We start from the raw sequence: 20,170 nt of genomic DNA on the forward strand, positions 1-20,170 counted from the left end.
CTTGAGCCTATCTTATACTCCATAGTTTGTACTGACCACTCCCCTATTCCCATATTGCCCCCCAGCAACTGGTAGCCACTAGTTCGTTCTCTGTATCTGTGATTCTCCTTTTTTGTTATATTCACTCGTTTATTGTATTTTTTAGATTCCACATATAAGTGATTATCATATAGTACTTGTCTTTCTCTGACTTATTTCACTTAGCACAATACCCTCCAAGTCCATCCATGTTGCTGCAAATGCAAGAAGTTCGTCATTTTTTATGGCTGAGTAGTAGTCCACTGGATATGTATACCGCATCTTCTTTATCCATTATCTGTTGATAGACACTTAGGTTGCTTCCATATCTTGGCTATTGTAAATAATGCTGCTATGAATATTGGGGTGCATGTATCTTTTCGAATTAGCGTTTTTGTTTTTTTTGGATGTATACCCGGAAGTGGAATTGCTGGGTCATATGGTAGTTCTATTTTTAGTTTTTTTGAGAAACCTCCATACGGTTTTCCACAGCGACTGCACCAGTTTACATTCCTACTAACAGTGTAGGAGGGTTCCCTTTTCTCCACGTCCTCGCCAGCAATTTGTTACTTGTGTTCCTTTTGATGATAGCCATTCTGACAGGTGTGAGGTGATATCTCACTGTGGTTTTGATTTGCATTTCCCTGATGATTAGTGATGTTGAGCATCTTTTCATGGGCCTATTGGCCATCTTCATTTCCTCTTTGGAAGAATGTCTGTTCAGTTCTTCTGCCCATTTTTTAATTGGGTGGTTTGTTTTTTTGATGTTGAGTTGTATGAGCTATTTATATATGTTGGATATTAATCCTTTATGTCATATCATTTGCAAATATTTTCTCCCATTCAGTAAGTTGTCTTTGTTTTGTCAGTGGTTTCCTTTGCTGTGCGAAAGCTTTTAAGTTGAAAGGTCCAAGTTTAATCTTTTAATGAAACATAAGGGACTATGTATTAAATAAATTTTAATTCAGCTTTAAAAATTCAGCTGTTTTTCCTTTTAATAAAATAATTTAATTTTAATATATTAATTTAACACAATATATTAATGTTTGACCGTTTTTTCATCTTAACTTATCCCAAGGAAGAATAATACATATTCTATTTTTAGTAAATAGAGTGCCTAGCAGAGAAGGAAACAAATCTTATTTTAAGTCAGAACTCTTATGTTTCCTTTCCTTAAATATTCTCTAAATGGATTCGGGACAGTAGCACATAAACCTCTTATTTGACACTTGGAGTGCACACCAGCCTATATAATGCTCAAAGAACTCTAGCAGCAAAGGAACTTTTTAAACTTTGTTTACTGGATTTCTTAAATTTCCTCGGCCTTGGAGCCCTTTTTCCCCAGAAATTTAACATCTTACGGATTTCCTAACTGAGGAACACAGTTTGGGAATCAGCTTGCTGGGGGCAGATGGTCCTTCCTCTGGGCATAAAGGGGGTTAGTGAAGCCGCCTTGGCGCTGCAGTGGAAGCAGAGAGAGCTGAAGCGGCACTCTGGGAAATTACAGTGTGACAAAAAGGTTTCTTTTAAGACTTATTTATTTGTTTTTTTTTATTTTTGGCTGCGTCAGGTCTTAGTTGAGGCACGTGGGGTCTTTCGTTGTGGCGTTGGAGCTTCTCTCTAGTTGTGATGCGTGGGTTCCAGAGTGTGTGGGCTCTGTAGTTTGCAGCATGCAGGCTCTCTAGTTGAGGCGCGTGGGCTCAGTAGTTGTGGCACGTGGGCTTAGTTGCCCCACAGCATGCGGGATCTTAGTTCCCCGACCAGGGATCGAACCTGCGTCCCCTGCATTGCAAGGTAGATTCTTTACCACTGGGCCATCAGGGAAGTCCCAACAAAAAGTGTTTTTGTACCATCCCTAGAAAAAGTAATTAGGTTTATTCTCATTCATCTCACATGTGTTCTGACTCATCTACCCAGGTGACCAGGTACCCTCAAACTGTCTTAGGTCCTTTAACAGAATGTAAAAGGACTAAGTTACTATTTGTAATAAATACTATTTTATAGGAAAAGTTCGTATTGTTTTTTAAATAAGTTTTTAAATGATCAATTAATCCTGAAATGGCAGTGCCATTGTAAACCATTAAACAAATTTAAATGTTTTCTTTAATTAAATCAATGTTTATTACATCTCATAAACTTTTAACATTCTTTTTTAAAAACAGCAAAGATATAGGAAGATCACAGGACAATGGGCAAACAAATCATAGATTGATTAAAGATTTATTAACACAGGAAGTGTTGAGATTTTAAAAACCCACAGAAAAAAGAATTGTGTGTAATTGATTTTTAGTAAGCTAATAATAACATTCTAATCAATAGAAAAAAATCAAGACATATTGTTTGACCATATGAGAATGCAGAATTTTCTGCTTCACCTATAATGCAGCTAAACAAAATATTAAACACTGGGGAAATACACCAAGTTAAAAAAAAGTTTACATTATTAGAAAAACTCTTAAATTGAAGACAGTTAGAAAATGAGTATTTGCAGTGCTGGACACCCTTGCCAAACAACAAGGAAGACAGGAACATAACCCCATCCATTAGCAGAGAGGCTGCCTAAAATCATAGTAAGGCCACAGACACCCCAAAACACACCACCAGACGTGGACCTGCCCACCAGAAAGACAAGATCCAGCCTCATCCACCAGAGCACAGGCATTAGTCCCCTCCGCAGGAAGCCTACCCAACCCACTGAATCAACCTTAGCCACTGGGGACAGACACCAAAAACAATGGGAACTACGAACCTGCAACAGTAACCTCCTCCTGCTAAAAGGAGACCCCAGACACCATAAAGTAAGATGAATGGGAAGACAGAGGAACACACAGCAGATGATAGAACAAGGCAAAAACCCACCAGACCTAACAAATGAAGAGGAAATAGGCAGTCTACCTGAAAAACAATTCAGAATAATGATAGTAAAGATGATCCAAATCTTGAAAACAGAATGGAGAAACTACAAGAAACGTTTAACAAGGACCTAGAAGAACTAAAGAGCAAACAAACAGTGATGAACAACACAATAAATGAAATTAAAAATTCTCTACAAGGGATCAATAGCAGAATGACTGAGGCAGAAAATCGGATAAGTGACCTGGAAGATAAAATAGTGGAAATAACTACTGCAGAGCAGAATAAAGAAAAAACAATGAAAAGAATTGAGGACAGTCTCAGAGACCTCTGGGACAACATTAAACACACCAACATTCGAATTATAGGTGTCCTGGAAGAAGAAGAGAAAAAGAAAGGGACTGAGAAAATATTTGAAGAGATTATAATTGAAAACTTCCCTAATATGGGAAAGGAAATAGTTAAACCAGTTCCGGAAGCAAAGAGAGTCCCATATAGGATAAATCCAAGGAGAAACACGCCAAGACACATATTAATCAAACTATCAAAAATTAAATACAAAGAAAAAATATTAAAAGCAACAAGGGAAAAATAACACACAAGGGAATCCCTATAAGGTTAACAGCTGATCCTTCAGCAGAAACTCTGCAAGCCAGAAGGGACTGGCAGGACATATTTAAAGTAATGAAGGAGAAAAATCTACAACCAAGATTACTCTACCCAGCAAGGATCTCATTCAGATTTGACGGAGAAATTAAAACCTTTACAGACAAGCAAAAGCTAAGAGAATTCAGCACCACCAAACCAGCTTTACAACAAATGCTAAAGGAACTTCTCTAGGCAGGAAACACAAGAGAAGGAAAAGACCTACAATAACGAACCCAAACAATTAAGAAAATGGTAATAGGAACATACATACCAATAATTACCTTAAATGTAAATGGATGAAAATGCTCCCACCAAAAGACATAGACTGGCTGAATAGATACAAAAACAAGACCCATATATATGCTGTCTACAAGAGACCCACTTCAGACCTAGGGACACATACAGACTGAAAGTGAGGGGATGGAAAAAGATATTCCATGCAAATGGAAATCAAAAGAAAGCTGGAGTAGCAATTCTCATATCAGATAAAATAGACTTTAAAACAAAGACTATTACAAGAGACAAAGAAGGACACTACATACGATCAAGGGATCAATCCATGAAGAAGATATAACAATTGTAAATATTTATGTACCCCACATAGGAGCACCTCAATACATAAGGCAAATACCAACAGCCATAAAAGGGGAAATAGACAGTAAAACAATCATAGTAGGGGACTTTAATACCCCACTTTCACCAATGGACAGATCATCCAAAATGAAAATAAATAAGGAAACACAAGCTTTAAATGATACATTAAACAAGATGGAGTTAATGGATATTTATAGGACATTCCATCCAAAAACAACAGAATACACTTTCTTCTCAAGTGTTCATGGAACATTCTCCAGGATAGATCATATCTTGGGTCACAAATCAAGCCTTGGTAAATTTAAGAAAATTGAAATCGTATCAAGTATCTTTTCCGACCACAACGCTGTGAGACTAGATATCAATTACAGGAAAAAATCTGTAAAAAATACAAACATATATAGGCTAAACAATACACTACTTAATAACCAAGAGATCACTGAAGAAATCAAAGAAGAAATCAAAAAATACCTAGAAACAAATGACAATGAAAACACAACAACCCAAAACCTATGGGATGCAGCAAAAGCAGTTCTAAGAGGGAAGTTTATAGCAATACAATCCTACCTTAAGAAAAAGGAAACATCTCAAATCAACAACCTAACTTTACACCTAAAGTAATTAGAGAAAGAATAACCAAAAAAACCTCAAAGTTAGCAGAAGGAAACAAATCATAAAGATCAGATCAGAAAGAAATGAAAAAGAAATGAAGGAAACGATAGCAAAGATGAGTAAAACCAAAAGCTGGTTCTTTGAGAAGATAAACAAAATTGATAAACCATTAGCCAGACTCATCAAGAAAAAAAGAGAGAAGACTCAAATCAATATAATTAGAAATGAAAAAGGAGAAGTAACAACTGGCACTGCAGAAATACAAAGGATCATGAGAGATTACTACAAGCAACTCTATGCCAATAAAATGGACAACCTGAAAGAAATCGACAAATGCTTAGAAATGCAAACCTTCCGAGACTGAACCAGGAAGAAATAGAAAATACAAACAGACAGATCACAAGCACTGAAATTGAAACTCTGATTAAAAATCTTCCAACAAACAAAAGCCCAGGACCAGATGGCTTCACAGGTGAATTCTATCAAACATTTAGAGAACAGCTAACACGTATCCTTCTCAAACTCTTCTAAAATGTAGCAGAGGGAGGAACACTCCCACACTCATTCTACGAGGCCACCATCACCCTGATACCAAAACCAGACAAAGATGTCACAAAGAAAGAATATTACAGGCCAATATCACTGATGAACATAGATGCAAAAATTCTCAACAAAATACTAGCAAACAGGATCCAAGAGCACATTAAAAGGATCATACACCATGATCAAGTGGGGTTTATCCCAGGAATGCAAGGATTCTTCAATATACGCAAATCAATCAAATGTGATACACCATATTAACAAACCAAAGGAGAAAAACCATATGATCATCTCAATAGACGTAGAGAAACCTTTCGACAAAATTCAGCACCCATTTATGATAAAAACCCTCCAGAAAGTAGGCATAGAGGGGACTTTACTCAACATAATAAAGGCCATATATGACAAACCCACAGCCAACATTGTCCTCAATGGTGAAAAACTGAAACCATTTCCACTAAGATCAAGAACGAGACAAGGTTGCCCTCTCTCACCACTATTATTCAACATAGTTTTAGAAGTTTTAGCCACAGCAGCCAGAGAAGAAAAAGAAATAAAAGGAATCCAAATCGGAAAAGAAGAAGTAAAGCTGTCACTATTTGCAGATGACATGGTACTATACATAGAGAATCCTAAAGATGCTACCCAAAAACTACTAGAGCTAATCAATGAATTCAGTAAAGTTTCAGGATACAAAATTAATGCACAGAAATCCCTTGCATTCCTATACACTAATGATGAAAAATCTGATAGTGAAATTAAGAAAACACTCCCATTTACCACTGCAACAAAAAGAATAAAAGGTAGGAATAAACCTACCTAAGCTGACAAAAGACCTGTATGCAGAAAATTATAAGACACTGATGAAAGAAATTAAAGATGATACAAATAGATGGAGAGATATACCATGTTCTTGGATTGGAAGAATCAACACTGCGAAAATGACTCTACTACCCAAAGCAATCTACAGATTCAATGCAATCCGTATCAAACTACCACTGGTATTTTTCACAGAACTAGAACAAAAAATTTCACAATTTGTATGGAAACACAAAAGACCCCAAATAGCCAAAGCAATCTTGAGAATGAAAAATGGAGCTGGAGGAATCAGGCTCCCTGACTTCAGACTATACTAGAAAGCTATAGTAATCAAGACAGTATGGTACTGGCCCAAAAACAGAAATATAGATCAATGGAACAGGGTAGAAAGCCCAGAGATAAATCCACGCACATATGGTCACCTTATCTTTGATAAAGGATGCAAGATTATACAATGGAGAAAAGACAGCCTCTTCAATAAGTGGTGCTGGGAAAACAGGACAGCTACATGTAAAAGAATGAAATTCGAACACTCCCTAACATCATACACAAAAATAAACTCAAAATGGATTAAAGACCTAAATGTAAGGCCAAACACTATAAAACTCTTAGAGGAAAACATGGGCAGAACCCTCTGTGACATAAATCACAGCAAGATCCTTTTTGACGTATCTCCTAGAGAAATGGAAATAAAAACAAAAGTAAAAAAATGGGACCTAATGAAACTTAAAAGCTTTTCTACAGCAAAGGAAACCATAAGCAAGACAAAACAACACCCCTCAGAATGGGAGAAAATATTTGCAAAGGAAGCAACTGACAAAGGATTAATCTCCAAAATTTACAAGCAGCTCATGCAGCTCAATATCAAAAGAACAAAAAACCCAATCCAAAAATGGGCAGAAGACCTAAATAGACATTTCTCCAAAGAAGATATACAGATTGCCTACAGATACATGAAAGAATGCTCAGCATCATTAATCATTAGAGGAATGCAAATCAAAACTACAGTGAGGGGGCTTCCCTGGTGGCACAGTGGTTGAGAGTCTGCCTGCCGATGCAGGGGACACAGGTTCATGCCCCGGTCCGGGAAGATCCCACATGCCATGGAGCGGCTAGGCCCGTGAGCCATGGCCGCTGAGCCTGCGCGTCTGGAGCCTGTGCTCCGCAATGGGAGAGGCCACAACAGTGAGAGGCCTGTGTATCGCAAAAAAAAAAAAAAAAAAAAAACTACAATGAGATATCATCTCACACTGGTCAGAATGGCCATCATCAAAAAATCTACAAACAATAAATGCTGGAGGGGGTATGGAATAAAGGGAACCCTCTTGCACTGTTGGTGGGCATGTAAATTGATACAGCCACTATGGGGAACAGTAAGTATGGAGGTTCCTTCAAAAACTAAAAATAGAACTACCGTAGGACCCAGCAGTCCCTTTACTGGGCATATACCCTGAGAAAACCATAATTCAAAAAGAGTCATGTACCAAAATGTTCATTGCAGCTCTTATTACAATAGCCAGGACATGGAAGCAACCTAGGTGTCCATCAACAGATGAATGGATAAAGAAGATGTGGCACATATATACAATGGAATATTACTTAGCCATAAACAGAAACGAAACTGGTTATTTGTAGTGAGGTGGATGGACCTAGAGTCTGTCATACAGAGTGAAGTAAGTCAGAAAGAGAAAAACAAATACCGTATGCTAACACATATATATGGAATCTAAAAAAAAAAATGGTCATGAAGAACCTAGGGGCAAGATGGGAATAAAGACGCAGACCTACTAGAGAATGGACTTGACGATATGGGGAGGGGAAAGGGTAAGCTGAGACAAAGTGAGAGAGTGGCATGGACATATATACACTACCAAATGTAAAATAGATAGCTAGTGGGAAGCAGCCGCATAGCACAGGGAGATCAGCTCGGTGCTTTGTGACCATCTAGAGGGGTGGCATAGGGAAGGTGAGAGGGAGGGAGACACAAGAGGGAAGATATATGGAGACATATGTATATGTATAACTGATTCACTTTGTTATAAAGCAGAAACTAACACACCATTGTAAAGCAATTATACTCCAATAAAGATGTTTTTAAAAAAAAAGTTTAAGACAATTGTCAAACTCCTGTTAAATAAATGGGTAGAGGACAAGCAGATCATAGAGGGGAAGTTGTTAGCCAACGAAGGAATTAATATCCTTCAGCTAATATTTTCTGCACACCTATGCCTTATGCTGCACTTGGTGTTGAAGTTTCAGTGGTGTAGACAACACTCTCGGTCCCTTGTGAGGCAAGGGACACAGGGAACAAACAGATGCTGACAAGGCTGCGGAAACTGGTTCAATTGTTTTTGATTCCTAAAATGACAAAAAAACTTTTCTTTAACCTCAGAAATTATCCTAATGAAGTAATTTTTGTAATAAATTAGTTTGTATGTTGAGCAATAGGGCTTGGTCAAGTAAATAAGATTTCTTTGGTCAATGGAGAGTGACTTTATGATTAATATTCTAATTGTGGAAATAGTACCATGAGGTGTCATGATTGGTGGCCATGGTTGTAGTCACACTTCTAAGTTCAGTTCTGTGAATAAGTAAGCCCATGGTCATTAATGGTAGTAGGACTATGATATATTAAAATTTGTTTTGGTAACATTTACTTACTAGGAGAAATGGTAAGGTTTGTTTTATTAAAAATGTTTTTTCCTCTTTTTAGCTGACTACACAGACTCTGCCTTTTCCGTGTTTTCGTGGCCAGAGACATGACCTGACGCCTTGATGACCAGTCTCAGGGCCCTCTGGTGACTGGCTGGGGCACCATGGAACTTAAAGTATGGGTGGACGGAGTTCAGAGGATTGTTTGTGGGGTCACTGAAGTCACAACTTGCCAGGAAGTTGTCATAGCGTTAGCTCAAGCGATAGGTAAGTGAACTCTCGGGGTGTCTGAGATAAAGTGGTTGATGCTTACGCTTCCTGTTGTTTTTGTTTGTTTTAAATATAGATGTCCTGTGGTTTCTGTTCATTTGGTTCCATAATACATCTCTCAGGCACACTTTTACTTATTACTGTCCCCTGCCTCCAGCTTAGGTCAGTCTGTGAAGATACTTGTTCTCTGCCTCACTGAGAGTTGACTGATCTTGAGTCTAGAGTCTGCACTGTCTTCTCCTCACCTGTTGTTATCGTAAACAATGATTTCTGGAACTAAAAAGGTTTTCTTGAGCCAAAACATAGATTTCAAGTTCCCAGACTCTTCATTAGGCAAAATCCGATTTTTTATTCTGAATACTTTCAGAAAAGAAATTTGCAACAAATTAAATGACATGGTTCTTCATTAGAAAGATAATGTGTACTTTTTAAATCTTACAGAGTGAAGATGAAGTAGTCAAATCCATGCTTATCGGCCCCATCTTATTCACTTACCCCGTTGCAACTTTTCTTCTTATTTACTCTCAGTTTATCTTTATGATATTTTATGCATGTTTTTTAGTTGCCATAATTCCATTTGGAACATGATGAGGGCATAAACACCTACATCAATAAAGCCAGTAATGTGGGCTAAAGTTTGTATTTGCATCTTAAATCCATTAGCAAACATGTGGAATTGACCCTTGAACAGCACAAGTTTTAACTGCCAGGGTCCACTTATATGGGGCTTTTTTCCCAATAGTAAATCCTACAGTACTGCACGACTCAAGGTTAGTTGAATCCACGAGGAACTGCAGATAGAGAAGTCCGGCTGACTATAAGTTCTGTGCAGATTTTCAACTGTGTGGAGAGTTCGTGCCCCTAACGCCTGCATTGTTCAAGGGTCAACTGTATTGAGAATGAAACTGTGTGTTCACCATGCTAGGTGCTCAGTGCCTCTTTGTCTTTGAGCTCCTTATCAAAAGTTTGTTTTTATATAGTGCTAGTTTATATTGGAAGCGTGTCAGGTTAGCTCAGGATGGAGACAAGTCACTGTCACGATGGCACCTTAGCATTTTGTAGAGGTGGTTGTGCCCCTGCGGTGTGGCAAGTGCACTGTTTGAAGTTGGCAATAGCCCTATACAAAGACAGAGGCTTTGTTTGAATACTAACATCTTTTGATTTTTCCTGAAATACTATATAGCACACTCATATATTAAAACAATGCTGAGAACCCTAGGCTTTCACATCCCATGAAATTTTCTTGCGTTTGGCACTAGTATTATATTTGTGGACTTAAGTTTAATTATTAAAGAGGAGGAAATTAAGGCATTTAATTGTATTTCATATTCTTTGCAACCAACTTATTTAGTCATTGCCCCTTTTGAAAGCCTCACATAATTTATTTGAATTAAAATATTAAGCATTGTTGGGTTTTTTCTGCTTAGTGAAAACTAAAATTAGCAAGTGTCAAATCTAAGTTTCTTTGTTATATTTGAGAATCAAGCCATGGACAGTGGTTAAAAAAAACGAGTAGTTTTTAGAAAAGTCAAGGTAGTTGAAGAGTACAGTAAGCTGCATCTGTCCATACGGTAACCATGTTCTCTACAGAGAATTTCAAGGAGAAACTGTCCAGATGTACCAGGTGTGTGTTTATCCATTTGGACTAAAGAGTGTACTTCTTTGTGGCCAAGCTATGGATAAAAAGAAGCTTTAACTGAACCTACTCCCCCCACCCCATATTTGCTTTCTCAATAACTCAGTCCAGAACTGCTTTGAAAAGTTGACAACTTGAGTACAGATGCTTTACGATATTTCTCCAAACCTGGCTAAACAACTCTCTTGCTGAATCATAAATACTTCATTGAATTCAGAATTCACCTGAGAGATGATTCAACTGGCAACCAGCGAGCACTGTTGATCCTTGCTTCTGTTGTGCCATAGAGTTTTCTCAGCCTCAGATTCAGTATGCTTCTCATACACACTTAAATACGTATCTCCATTGTCACGAAAGTTATTGGTGTTCCGAGTCTAAACACGAAATGAAAATGTTATAGTATTTTGACCTTATTTATAGTGTAAGAAATAATAGAGGGTTTATCAATTAGGGAAAATGGCTGCTGTAACAAACACCTGCAGAATCTCTGTGGCTTCACACAGTAAAAGGTTTAGTTACACTACTAGCAGCATATATGGACTGACTGAGCAAAACTGCAGATGTTCCTAAAAAATTTATAGTGATGCAACATATAGAATAGCTTCTTAAGTTAAAGTCCACATATTTGCCCATGGGGGAGGCACTGTATATATGATTAGGTATTATTGAGTTTTTCTGGGTAGCTAAAATTGCTTTCAGGAAACCGTCATGATATAAAAACATGTATACGTATTGGCAGTCTGCAAATATATATGACAGCTAACATTTTCTGACTCAATGGTACTAATCACTCCAATCAAGTTAGAAAAGAGCTAAAGACAGAACATAATTTGATAAAGGATTTTGAATGTTAGTTACTAGTATAGAAGGAAATCCTTTCTCCTCTGATCTTTGACTACCTTGACAGGTTATATTTAGGTGATAGAAATAGAACATATTCCCAAATTATAAGAGACAGTAACTAAAAGTGAAACGATGATTGACACACTCAATTGGCATGAGTGCTTAAACTTCCCAGCAGGAACGCACTGTTTGGATACCGTACGCCCTGGGCTTTCTGAAACATTCCCAATTTTAAATACTCGACCTTGTTTTTCCCATAAACTATCCCAGAAATGCCATTATTTCAAAATAGAGTTCAAACTACTTCTCAAATCTGTATGTGAAACAGAAAGCCTTAAACAATTCATCCGTCTCAAGTTAAGTTGAGAAAATGCATTTGCTTTTACAAAATCACAAACGAAAAATATGAAAAGAATGTACTTCTGCCCTCAAGTAGCTTAGAACTGAAAGTACAGATAACAAAAGATTAGAGAGGAAAAAAAGAGGAGGAAGAAATCAAGGAGACTGAGGGAAAGGTTTTCTCATTCACACTGCTTTGTTGCCTGGTGCCATTTAAAGCGCTGAAGGTTCAGAAGTTTTCTCTGTTCACACTTCTGATGGTCTTGTCCCGTATCTCTTTCAACCGGGGCCAGACCTAGCGTTTAATACAAACAAATTGATTGGGGCTGGGGCCCAAGATGGCGTGGATTGTTCCCAAAAGCCGTGTTTCATAGAGTTTGCCCCAACAAAATCAGTTTTCAAACAAACACCTTTTATGCTGATCTCTGGTTTTATTATTTGTTAATATTTCTTTCTCTTCTCTGGAAGTCTCTCCAAAGTAGGGGTCCTGCTTATTTATCCTTCTTATACCATTGCTTTGCCTAAAGTAGTAGGTACTCTACAAAACATAGTTTCTAGAACAGTGCTTCCCCATAGAACTTTCTGCAAGGATGGTAATGTTCTGTATCTGTGCCGTCCAGTACAGTAGCCACTAGCCACATGTAGCTATTACCTACCTGAAGTGTGGCTAGTGTAAATGAGGAAATGAATTTTTAATTAAAGTTTAAGTGTGGCTTGTGGCTAAGAGCTGTTGTAGTGAACAGTGCAGTTCTAGAAGATGACTAACTGGTATCTCAGACTTAAAATGTCCAGACCCAAGCTTCGTGTCCCAACTGTTGCCCATCCTCAGATTTCCTCCCCCTCATCTCAACAAATGGGAACTATTGCTTTTAATTGATTAGATCTAAAACTTTTGTGTGATCTTTGGTTCTTTTCTTTCTCTAATACCTTATAACTAATCCATCTACAAATCCTCCCTGTACTATCTTCAGTATATATCCAGAATCTTGTTGCTTCTCTCCACAGCCACTGTTATGACCGTGATGTAAGCCACCATCATTTCTCACTTAGATTTTTGCAGTGGCCTTCCAACTCATTTCCCTGTATCATCCTGGTCTCCTGCAGCCTATTCTCAACAGATTTATTTTAAAGTAATACTTTGAAACTATGCATCATCATCACTCTTCTGCTCAAAACCCCTTAGTGGTTTCCGGACTCACTCAGAAAATTTTAAAGTCCATGCGATGGTCTTCGGGGCCCTAAATGAATCCCTGCTTTACCTCCAACCTCATTTCCTCCCACTCCCTTTTGATTGCTTCCTCTTAAACGTGTCAGAGACAGTTCCGCCTTAGTCTTTGCACCTGTTCTTCTGTCTGCTGAGAATACTGTGCGCCCAGCGCTCTTCCAGATTCACTCCCTCGGCTCACGGCTCCCTGACCGCCTGTCCATGCACACACGCACACATACTGCCCATCTGCCGTACTCTGTTTTTCTCTGTTGTGCTCCCCCCCGCCCGCCCCTGCGACATATTACATATAGGCCACAATCCATTATCCACATTTTTGAAACCTAAAAAATTTGGAAAGCCTAAAGTTTATCATACTTAATTTGTTAGCCATACCTGGCATGGCTTGAACTCATTTGGTAGTAAAAATTGATCTGATTTGATGTGAGGCTGAGGCTGCTTTTAATCTATATTTATTCCATTTGGTATGAAATTGATATATTTTACTTTAGAAATTTCAACATGTTTGACTACAGACCTGCAGGATAGCACTATGCTACCTTCCTAGAATCCAAAAAATTCTGAATGTTTAGCATATCTGACCTTAAAGCTGTTGGCTAATGGACAGTAGACATACATTCTTTCCTTTGTGTGTTCTGTATTGCCTGCCACTCTTTTGTTATTGCTTATTCTCATAGCTTAAAACCATGTCTAGCTTGTAGTAGATACTCAATACCTACTTGTGAATAAATGAATGAATTTTTTTAAGTTTCTGTGAATTACAGGCTGAACTTGGTGATGTCCCATTCGTCTCTAAGATTATATGATCCTTTAGAAGATAAAGAAAATAATATATTTTATATTGTCACATTTAACTCTTAATTTCATATATAAATTATCAATTTTAGAAATTTATAAATTGGTTAATTTTGTATCTGTTTACAAGTAGTACTATCCATTGTAGACTATTTTGAAATTTAGCAAAACACAAAGAAGGTAAAATAAGCACTCATGACCTTGCTTCCTAGAAGTAAACACTATAAGCAATGCTTTTTATGTACCTACAGATGAGTTTAAAAAAAAAAAATTCACTCTAATGCTTCATAGTTTTAAAGTCCCACTTTTCATTACTGAATTGGGAATTAAATTTTCCACATCATTTAACAGTCTCACAGCAGTCTTATAAGGAAGGCCCTGTTATGATCCCTGTTTCAGAGATGATGGAACAGAGGCACAGAGATGTTTAAATAACATGCCCAAGCACCCGTAGCTGGTAAGGAGGGTCCTGGGATTCAAACCAGTAGTCTGATTCAAGAACCCTGCTCTTAACTACTATTATACTATGTTATTTATATCCCCTATAATCTCAATGGACAACTGTTAAAAAATATAGTCACCGACTGAATTACATTGAAACAAAAACTAAAAATCCTTAGTACTAAAATATACTGCTTTTTTATAGCCAGGGTCATCTTTTACAACTTTTATATTTATAGCAGTAGTGTAGTACATCATCCATAATTCTGAGTATCCTCCATGATTCTAAGTATCTTCTATATTTTCCACATCCATAAAAGATTATTTTAATGAATGTGAACACATGTAATTCACAGCATGCAGCAGTCAGGATGGGTAAGATTATGCTACATTAATAATCCCCCAAACTTTGGTGGTTTATAATGATACGTTAGCTGTTATTTTGGTTAATATTATTTATGTAAAGTAACCAGCACAAAGCCTGGCAAACAGTGGGCATATTAAATGTTAATCATTATGAAATCAATAAATGTTTTCATTATTTTTAGTCGTAGTATATTTATAATAAAATCCTAAGTAAGTCCTAAATTAATATGCAGTAATTCTGTGATTACATGATAGTCTCATCAACACACTGGGAAAATACACTGTGAATGATTTAACTATGGGTTGAATGCACAGCTAGCTGACATGTTATACTCAAAGATATTCTTGTACCACTGTCATCATAAGATAAATACTCTATGGTAAGAGTTATCTTAGTAGCTACACACAGGACTTACAGAAAGTTCATTGACAAATTTTCAGAATAGTTGTACATCATTGGGAAATTGCTTTAAAATATATATATGTGTATATATATATATATACACATATAAAAGCATCAGAAGCATTTAACAGACTATAAAATGTTACAATGTAAGTTCTGTTACAGAGAGCAATGTTTATTTTAAGAATTCTAAGTCATTATGGAATGAATTAGTTTTGTTCACTAGATTCTGCATAAGATTCCAAAATGTTTGTAGCTAAAGGAGAAAAGTATCTATTATCAGAAAAACTGAGTGGGGTAGGATAGTTTATTCACCACAGATAAAGAATAAGTCAGGTGTTAACTGACATTACTTACAATATGTCCAGAAACAGGAGGATATGTTAGCATTAAATTCATGAGCAGTTAATGCCAGCTCTGTCATGTCCTTTTGAAGAACACAGAGTGTTCATCTTTGGGGTAAGGAGGATTTCATACTGAAGAAATGATCAAATGTCGGTTAAAACTAAAATTTCTGAAGAGCATTCATGATCAGGGTGTCTAATAGAATATATTCCCAGGGCCTGACACTATTTCTGACAAATGTTTGTTCACTATATATTTGTTGAATACATAACAAGAAGTGACACTTTTTTTTTTTTTCCGCGGTACGCGGGCCTCTCACTGTTGTGGCCTCTCCCGTTGCGGAGCACAGGCTCTGGACGCACAGGCTCAGCGGCCATGACTCACGGGCCCAGCCGCTCCGCGGTATGTGGGATCTTCGTGGACCGGGGCACGAACCCGTGTCCCCTGCATCGGCAGGCGGACTCTCAACCACTGCGCCACCAGGGAAGCCCCCAAGAAGTGACGCTTTTAAATGATTTTACTTTTTTGGCTCTAAGGAGAAATTTCCTAAAATTGTAAAAAAAATGGTTACAGTTTTTTAAATGGTTGAAATAAGAGCATAATGTTTCTGGGTGACTCATATTTGAGTGTTCGAATTTTGGTGTGTATTTCTAAAACTTCATATTACTTCACCTAAATATTCCACTTTAAGTTAGGTGAAAGTAGTCTGTTATCTCCTTTTTTTTTAAAAATTTTTTAATGTCTTTATTGGAGTATAATTGCTTTACAATAGTGTGTTAGTTTCTGCTGTATAACAAAGTGAATCAGCTATACATATACATATAACCCCATATCTCCTCCCTCTTGCGTCTCCCTCCCTCCCACCCTCCCTATCCCACCCCTCTTGCGTCTCCCTCCCACCCTCCCTATCCCACCCCTCTAGGTGGTCACAAAGCACAGAGCTGATCTCCCTGTGCTATGTGGCTGCTTCCCACTAACTATCTATTGTACATATATATCAGTCGTCCAGTGAGATTCCACTGGTGCACTAAAATCTCTTTGTGATTTTCCTCATTATATGAAGTTAATGATTCTTGGGATTATACTCAATTGCTTCAGCTCTTCAGAAGTATAGTCAATATTTTATTTATCATTACAAATTGTGGCATACAGACCTAGGTAGCCAAAACAGTTTAAACTACAAATGCCATAGATAGATAGATAGATAGATGGATGTTCCTTTTTATTAGTCTTAGGGCTACATCAAGATAGTATGCAAGGTAGAACTAAGTGTATCCACTTAATAAACTGCAGTAAAAGGAGTTTTGCAGGAGGAATTGGAATCTGTCTAAATGAAGTATTCACGTTCTGTAGGGCCTTGCCAAGTATACGCATTCAACTTCCAATGACTGTGGAATTTAGCTCTTACATAAACTATCTAAAACCCTATTTCTGTAATAAAATCAAAGTATTAATTCATTTACTTTTTAAAAAAGCTTTTTTATATATAGCTGGATGGATTTTTTTGCCTAATTGCACTAAATATGCATTATTTAACAAAAAGGAAACGCTAGCAATAAAAGCAATCCCAAATAATCTACCAAGACATTCTCACAGAGTAGCAGTACCATTAAACATTGGAAAAATAAGCTTTATATTTAATTATGACTAAATTAGAGTCCTTAAAATTTTTGATTTCACTCATATAATGTAATGATTCAGTTTTCTTTTTAAAGATGCTTCATGGCCTGGTAGGATTAGAGAGGGTTCTACTGGTCTAGTCCAACCCTTCATATTTACTGATGAGGACACAGGGTCCAGATAGCAGGAGTGAGATCTAAAAGTAGTTGATAGACAGCAGAGCCAGGAACACAAAGTGCTGTGATCTTTGAAGCAGTGTGTACATCTGGAACGAGTTTAACCTTGAAGGTTTGTTGGCTGGTTTTTCTTGGTATAATTACAGTAATTTTTAACTTGAAAATCTTTAGAAACATTTTTTTATTCCAAGAAGCCAAATCCAGTGTGCTAATAAGGCTTTGCATTCCCCTTGTTTGCCCAGGTATTTTGATAGTAGCAACAACTAATACTTACATAGCACTTTTCAATGTTATAAAACATGTTTATATTTTATATCTCACTTAACTCTACAACATTGTCAGGTAAGAAAATACAAGTCTCACTCTACAGATGAAGAAACCAGAGCTGAAGGAAATTTAATAATTTGTGCAAATCACGTAAATACATGGCAGAGCCAGACCTGAAAACAGGCCTTCAGACTCCAGAGAGCCCATCTTCTTTCTTTCCACTCTGTCCAGCTTTACATAGCTAGGAGTTGCTGCAAGTTGATTAAGAATTCTTTGAGTCAGATTGTTGTTGCGTCATGTCACCATTTAAAGGAGGTCTCTGGTCAGCCCTTTTGTCATGTGAATAGCAGTGCGTTCAATTAATGATGGCCGCCACGTATTGAAAACCTGCTACAGGCCAGGCAGTATGGCAGGTGCTTATTAGCCCTGATTCTGACTCTCAGGACCTATGAGGTACTGCCCCTCTCCCCACTCTAGAAGTGAAGTTAGGCTACTTATCCAGCAAGTAATTTACCCGAGCTTAAAACTCTAGTCTGTTTGCTTTCAAAGCTCCAACTTTTCAGCTGCACCCAAAATTCAGGTTTCCTTAAAGACGAACATACACGTATGCTTAGAGCAGTATCACTCTTCATCTGCTACTTTTGAATAGCACATGTGGGTGTTCATAGTACATATCCAGATTTCCATTTATTGGCCCAGTAATTGAGGAAATACTACTATTGGTTCAGAAGCTCATGAAATAAAAAAGAAGACAGGGAAGTCAAATCAGTAGGTGTATATGCCAATATGATAATTGCTAGATGGCAAGGTGAGTTTTTTTTCTCTGTAATAGTATTAACTACTATTGGACACTTTTTTTTAATTGAGATGTAATTGATATATAACCTTACATTAGTTTCAGATGTCTAATGGACACTCTTAACAAAATTAATATTTTCCATCTGACCCACACACCTTAAATGGAAATATTTAGGAAGTGTATTCAAGCTAATGACATTATGTTGTCTTCTGAATCTTTATCTTCCATAATTACTGTTAGATTCAGTATATTTTTAACATAAATGTAATTTTATCTACTTTTGTTTTTTAATAATATCATTTTTGCCTTTTTAATGTTTTTTAAAAGACCCTTTGAAGCTATTACTTATCAAAACTGAACAAGACTTCTCTTCAGGCCCCACTCTTTATATGAGACTATTTTGAGAGTTGTTTTCACTGAGGTGATTTTTTATTTGCCACAGGTATGCAGGACGGTATGGGCAAGGAAAGGCCTACCCAGCACCTGTAGCTGAGTAGCAGGTCCTCCACTGGCTCCATGTATCCTTTCAGGAGGAGAGACGGGGGCTCCAACCTTCCCAAGTCCTGATGTGCAGAGAAATCAGAGGGATTCCTCAAGTGGAAGTTTGCTCAAGTTCTGAAGTCCTGCCTGGTTCCTGGGACCAGGCCCTCCTGGCTTCCAACAGGACACTCTAGTGCCCTCCTTAGTTTCAGCTGGAGGTCTTGCCGCAAACAAGGTCTAGGAGGTCAGGCATTTGACAAGAGGGTAGATTAAGATTCCCATTGAGGTTTAAAGTGTAAAGATGAGTTTCTAAGTGAGTCTGAAGAGTGTATGCAGTTCACATCCCATAGTTTTGTATGTTACGTATCTTAAGGAGTTCAGTATCCTCAAGCGAAAGTTTTAAAGACATCATGGGCTGGACTTTGATGCTAATTAAGAAGACACAGTTATCAAATAGTGTCCTGCGTCTGGAGGCATTATTTTAGTTGTTGCGTATCCCTTTTTGACAATTTATTCTTATCTTTTTTTATCTAGGTCGAACTGGAAGGTACACTCTTATAGAAAAATGGAGAGATACTGAAAGACACTTAGCACCTCATGAAAATCCTATCATATCCTTAAACAAATGGGGGCAGTACGCTAGTGACGTACAGCTGATTTTACGTCGAACGGGGCCATCTCTCAGTGAGCGGCCCACGTCGGATGGTGTGGCTCGAGTTCCTGAAAGAACTTTATGCAGGCAGAGTTTGCCCCCCTTAGCTAAACTGAGGCCTCAGATTGACAAAGCAATCAAAAGGAGAGAGCCTAAAAGGAAATCGTTAACATTTACAGGAGGTGCCAAAGGGTTAATGGACATTTTTGGAAAAGGTAAAGAAACTGAATTTAAACAAAAGGTGCTGAATAACTGCAAAGCAACAGCAGATGAGTTAAAGAAGCTGATCCGCTTGCAGACAGAGAAGCTCCAATCCATTGAGAAAGAGCTAGAATCAAATGAAATAGAAATACGATTTTGGGAGCAAAAATATAATTCTAACCTTGAAGAAGAAATTGTCCGCCTGGAGCAGAAGATCAAAAGAAACGATGTAGAAATTGAAGAGGAGGAATTCTGGGAAAATGAATTACAGATTGAACAGGAAAATGAAAAACAGCTGAAAGATCAACTTCAAGAAATAAGACAGAAAATAACAGAATGTGAGAGCAAATTAAAGGACTATTTGGGTCAAATCCAGACTATGGAAAGTGGTCTTGAAGCAGAAAAATTGCAACGGGAAGTTCAAGAGGCACAGGTCAATGAAGAAGAGGTTAAAGGAAAGATCGGTAAGGTCAGAGGGGAGATTGACATTCAAGGCCAGCAGAGTCTGAGGCTGGAAAATGGTATTAAAGCCGTGGAAAGGTCTCTTGGACAAGCCACCAAACGACTACAGGTAAG

General features: G+C 37.6%; 1 protein-coding gene across 2 annotated transcripts in view; it reads left to right on the forward strand.

Moving 5' to 3' along the window:
- RASSF8 (Ras association domain family member 8) overlaps positions 1-20,170 on the forward strand; it is a 129,670-nt gene that overhangs the window by 102,216 nt on the left and 7,284 nt on the right. For both annotated transcript variants that reach the window (XM_004270906.3, XM_049694224.1), the window contains 2 exons: positions 8,798-9,003; positions 19,276-20,165. In XM_004270906.3, coding sequence (XP_004270954.1) covers positions 8,901-9,003; positions 19,276-20,165 — 993 coding nt within the window. In that variant the 5' untranslated portion in view covers positions 8,798-8,900. The remainder of the gene's footprint in view (positions 1-8,797; positions 9,004-19,275; positions 20,166-20,170) is intronic.

The sequence above is a fragment of the Orcinus orca genome, chromosome 11 (genome assembly GCF_937001465.1).
Source record: "Orcinus orca chromosome 11, mOrcOrc1.1, whole genome shotgun sequence".
Classification (NCBI taxonomy): domain Eukaryota; kingdom Metazoa; phylum Chordata; class Mammalia; order Artiodactyla; family Delphinidae; genus Orcinus; species Orcinus orca.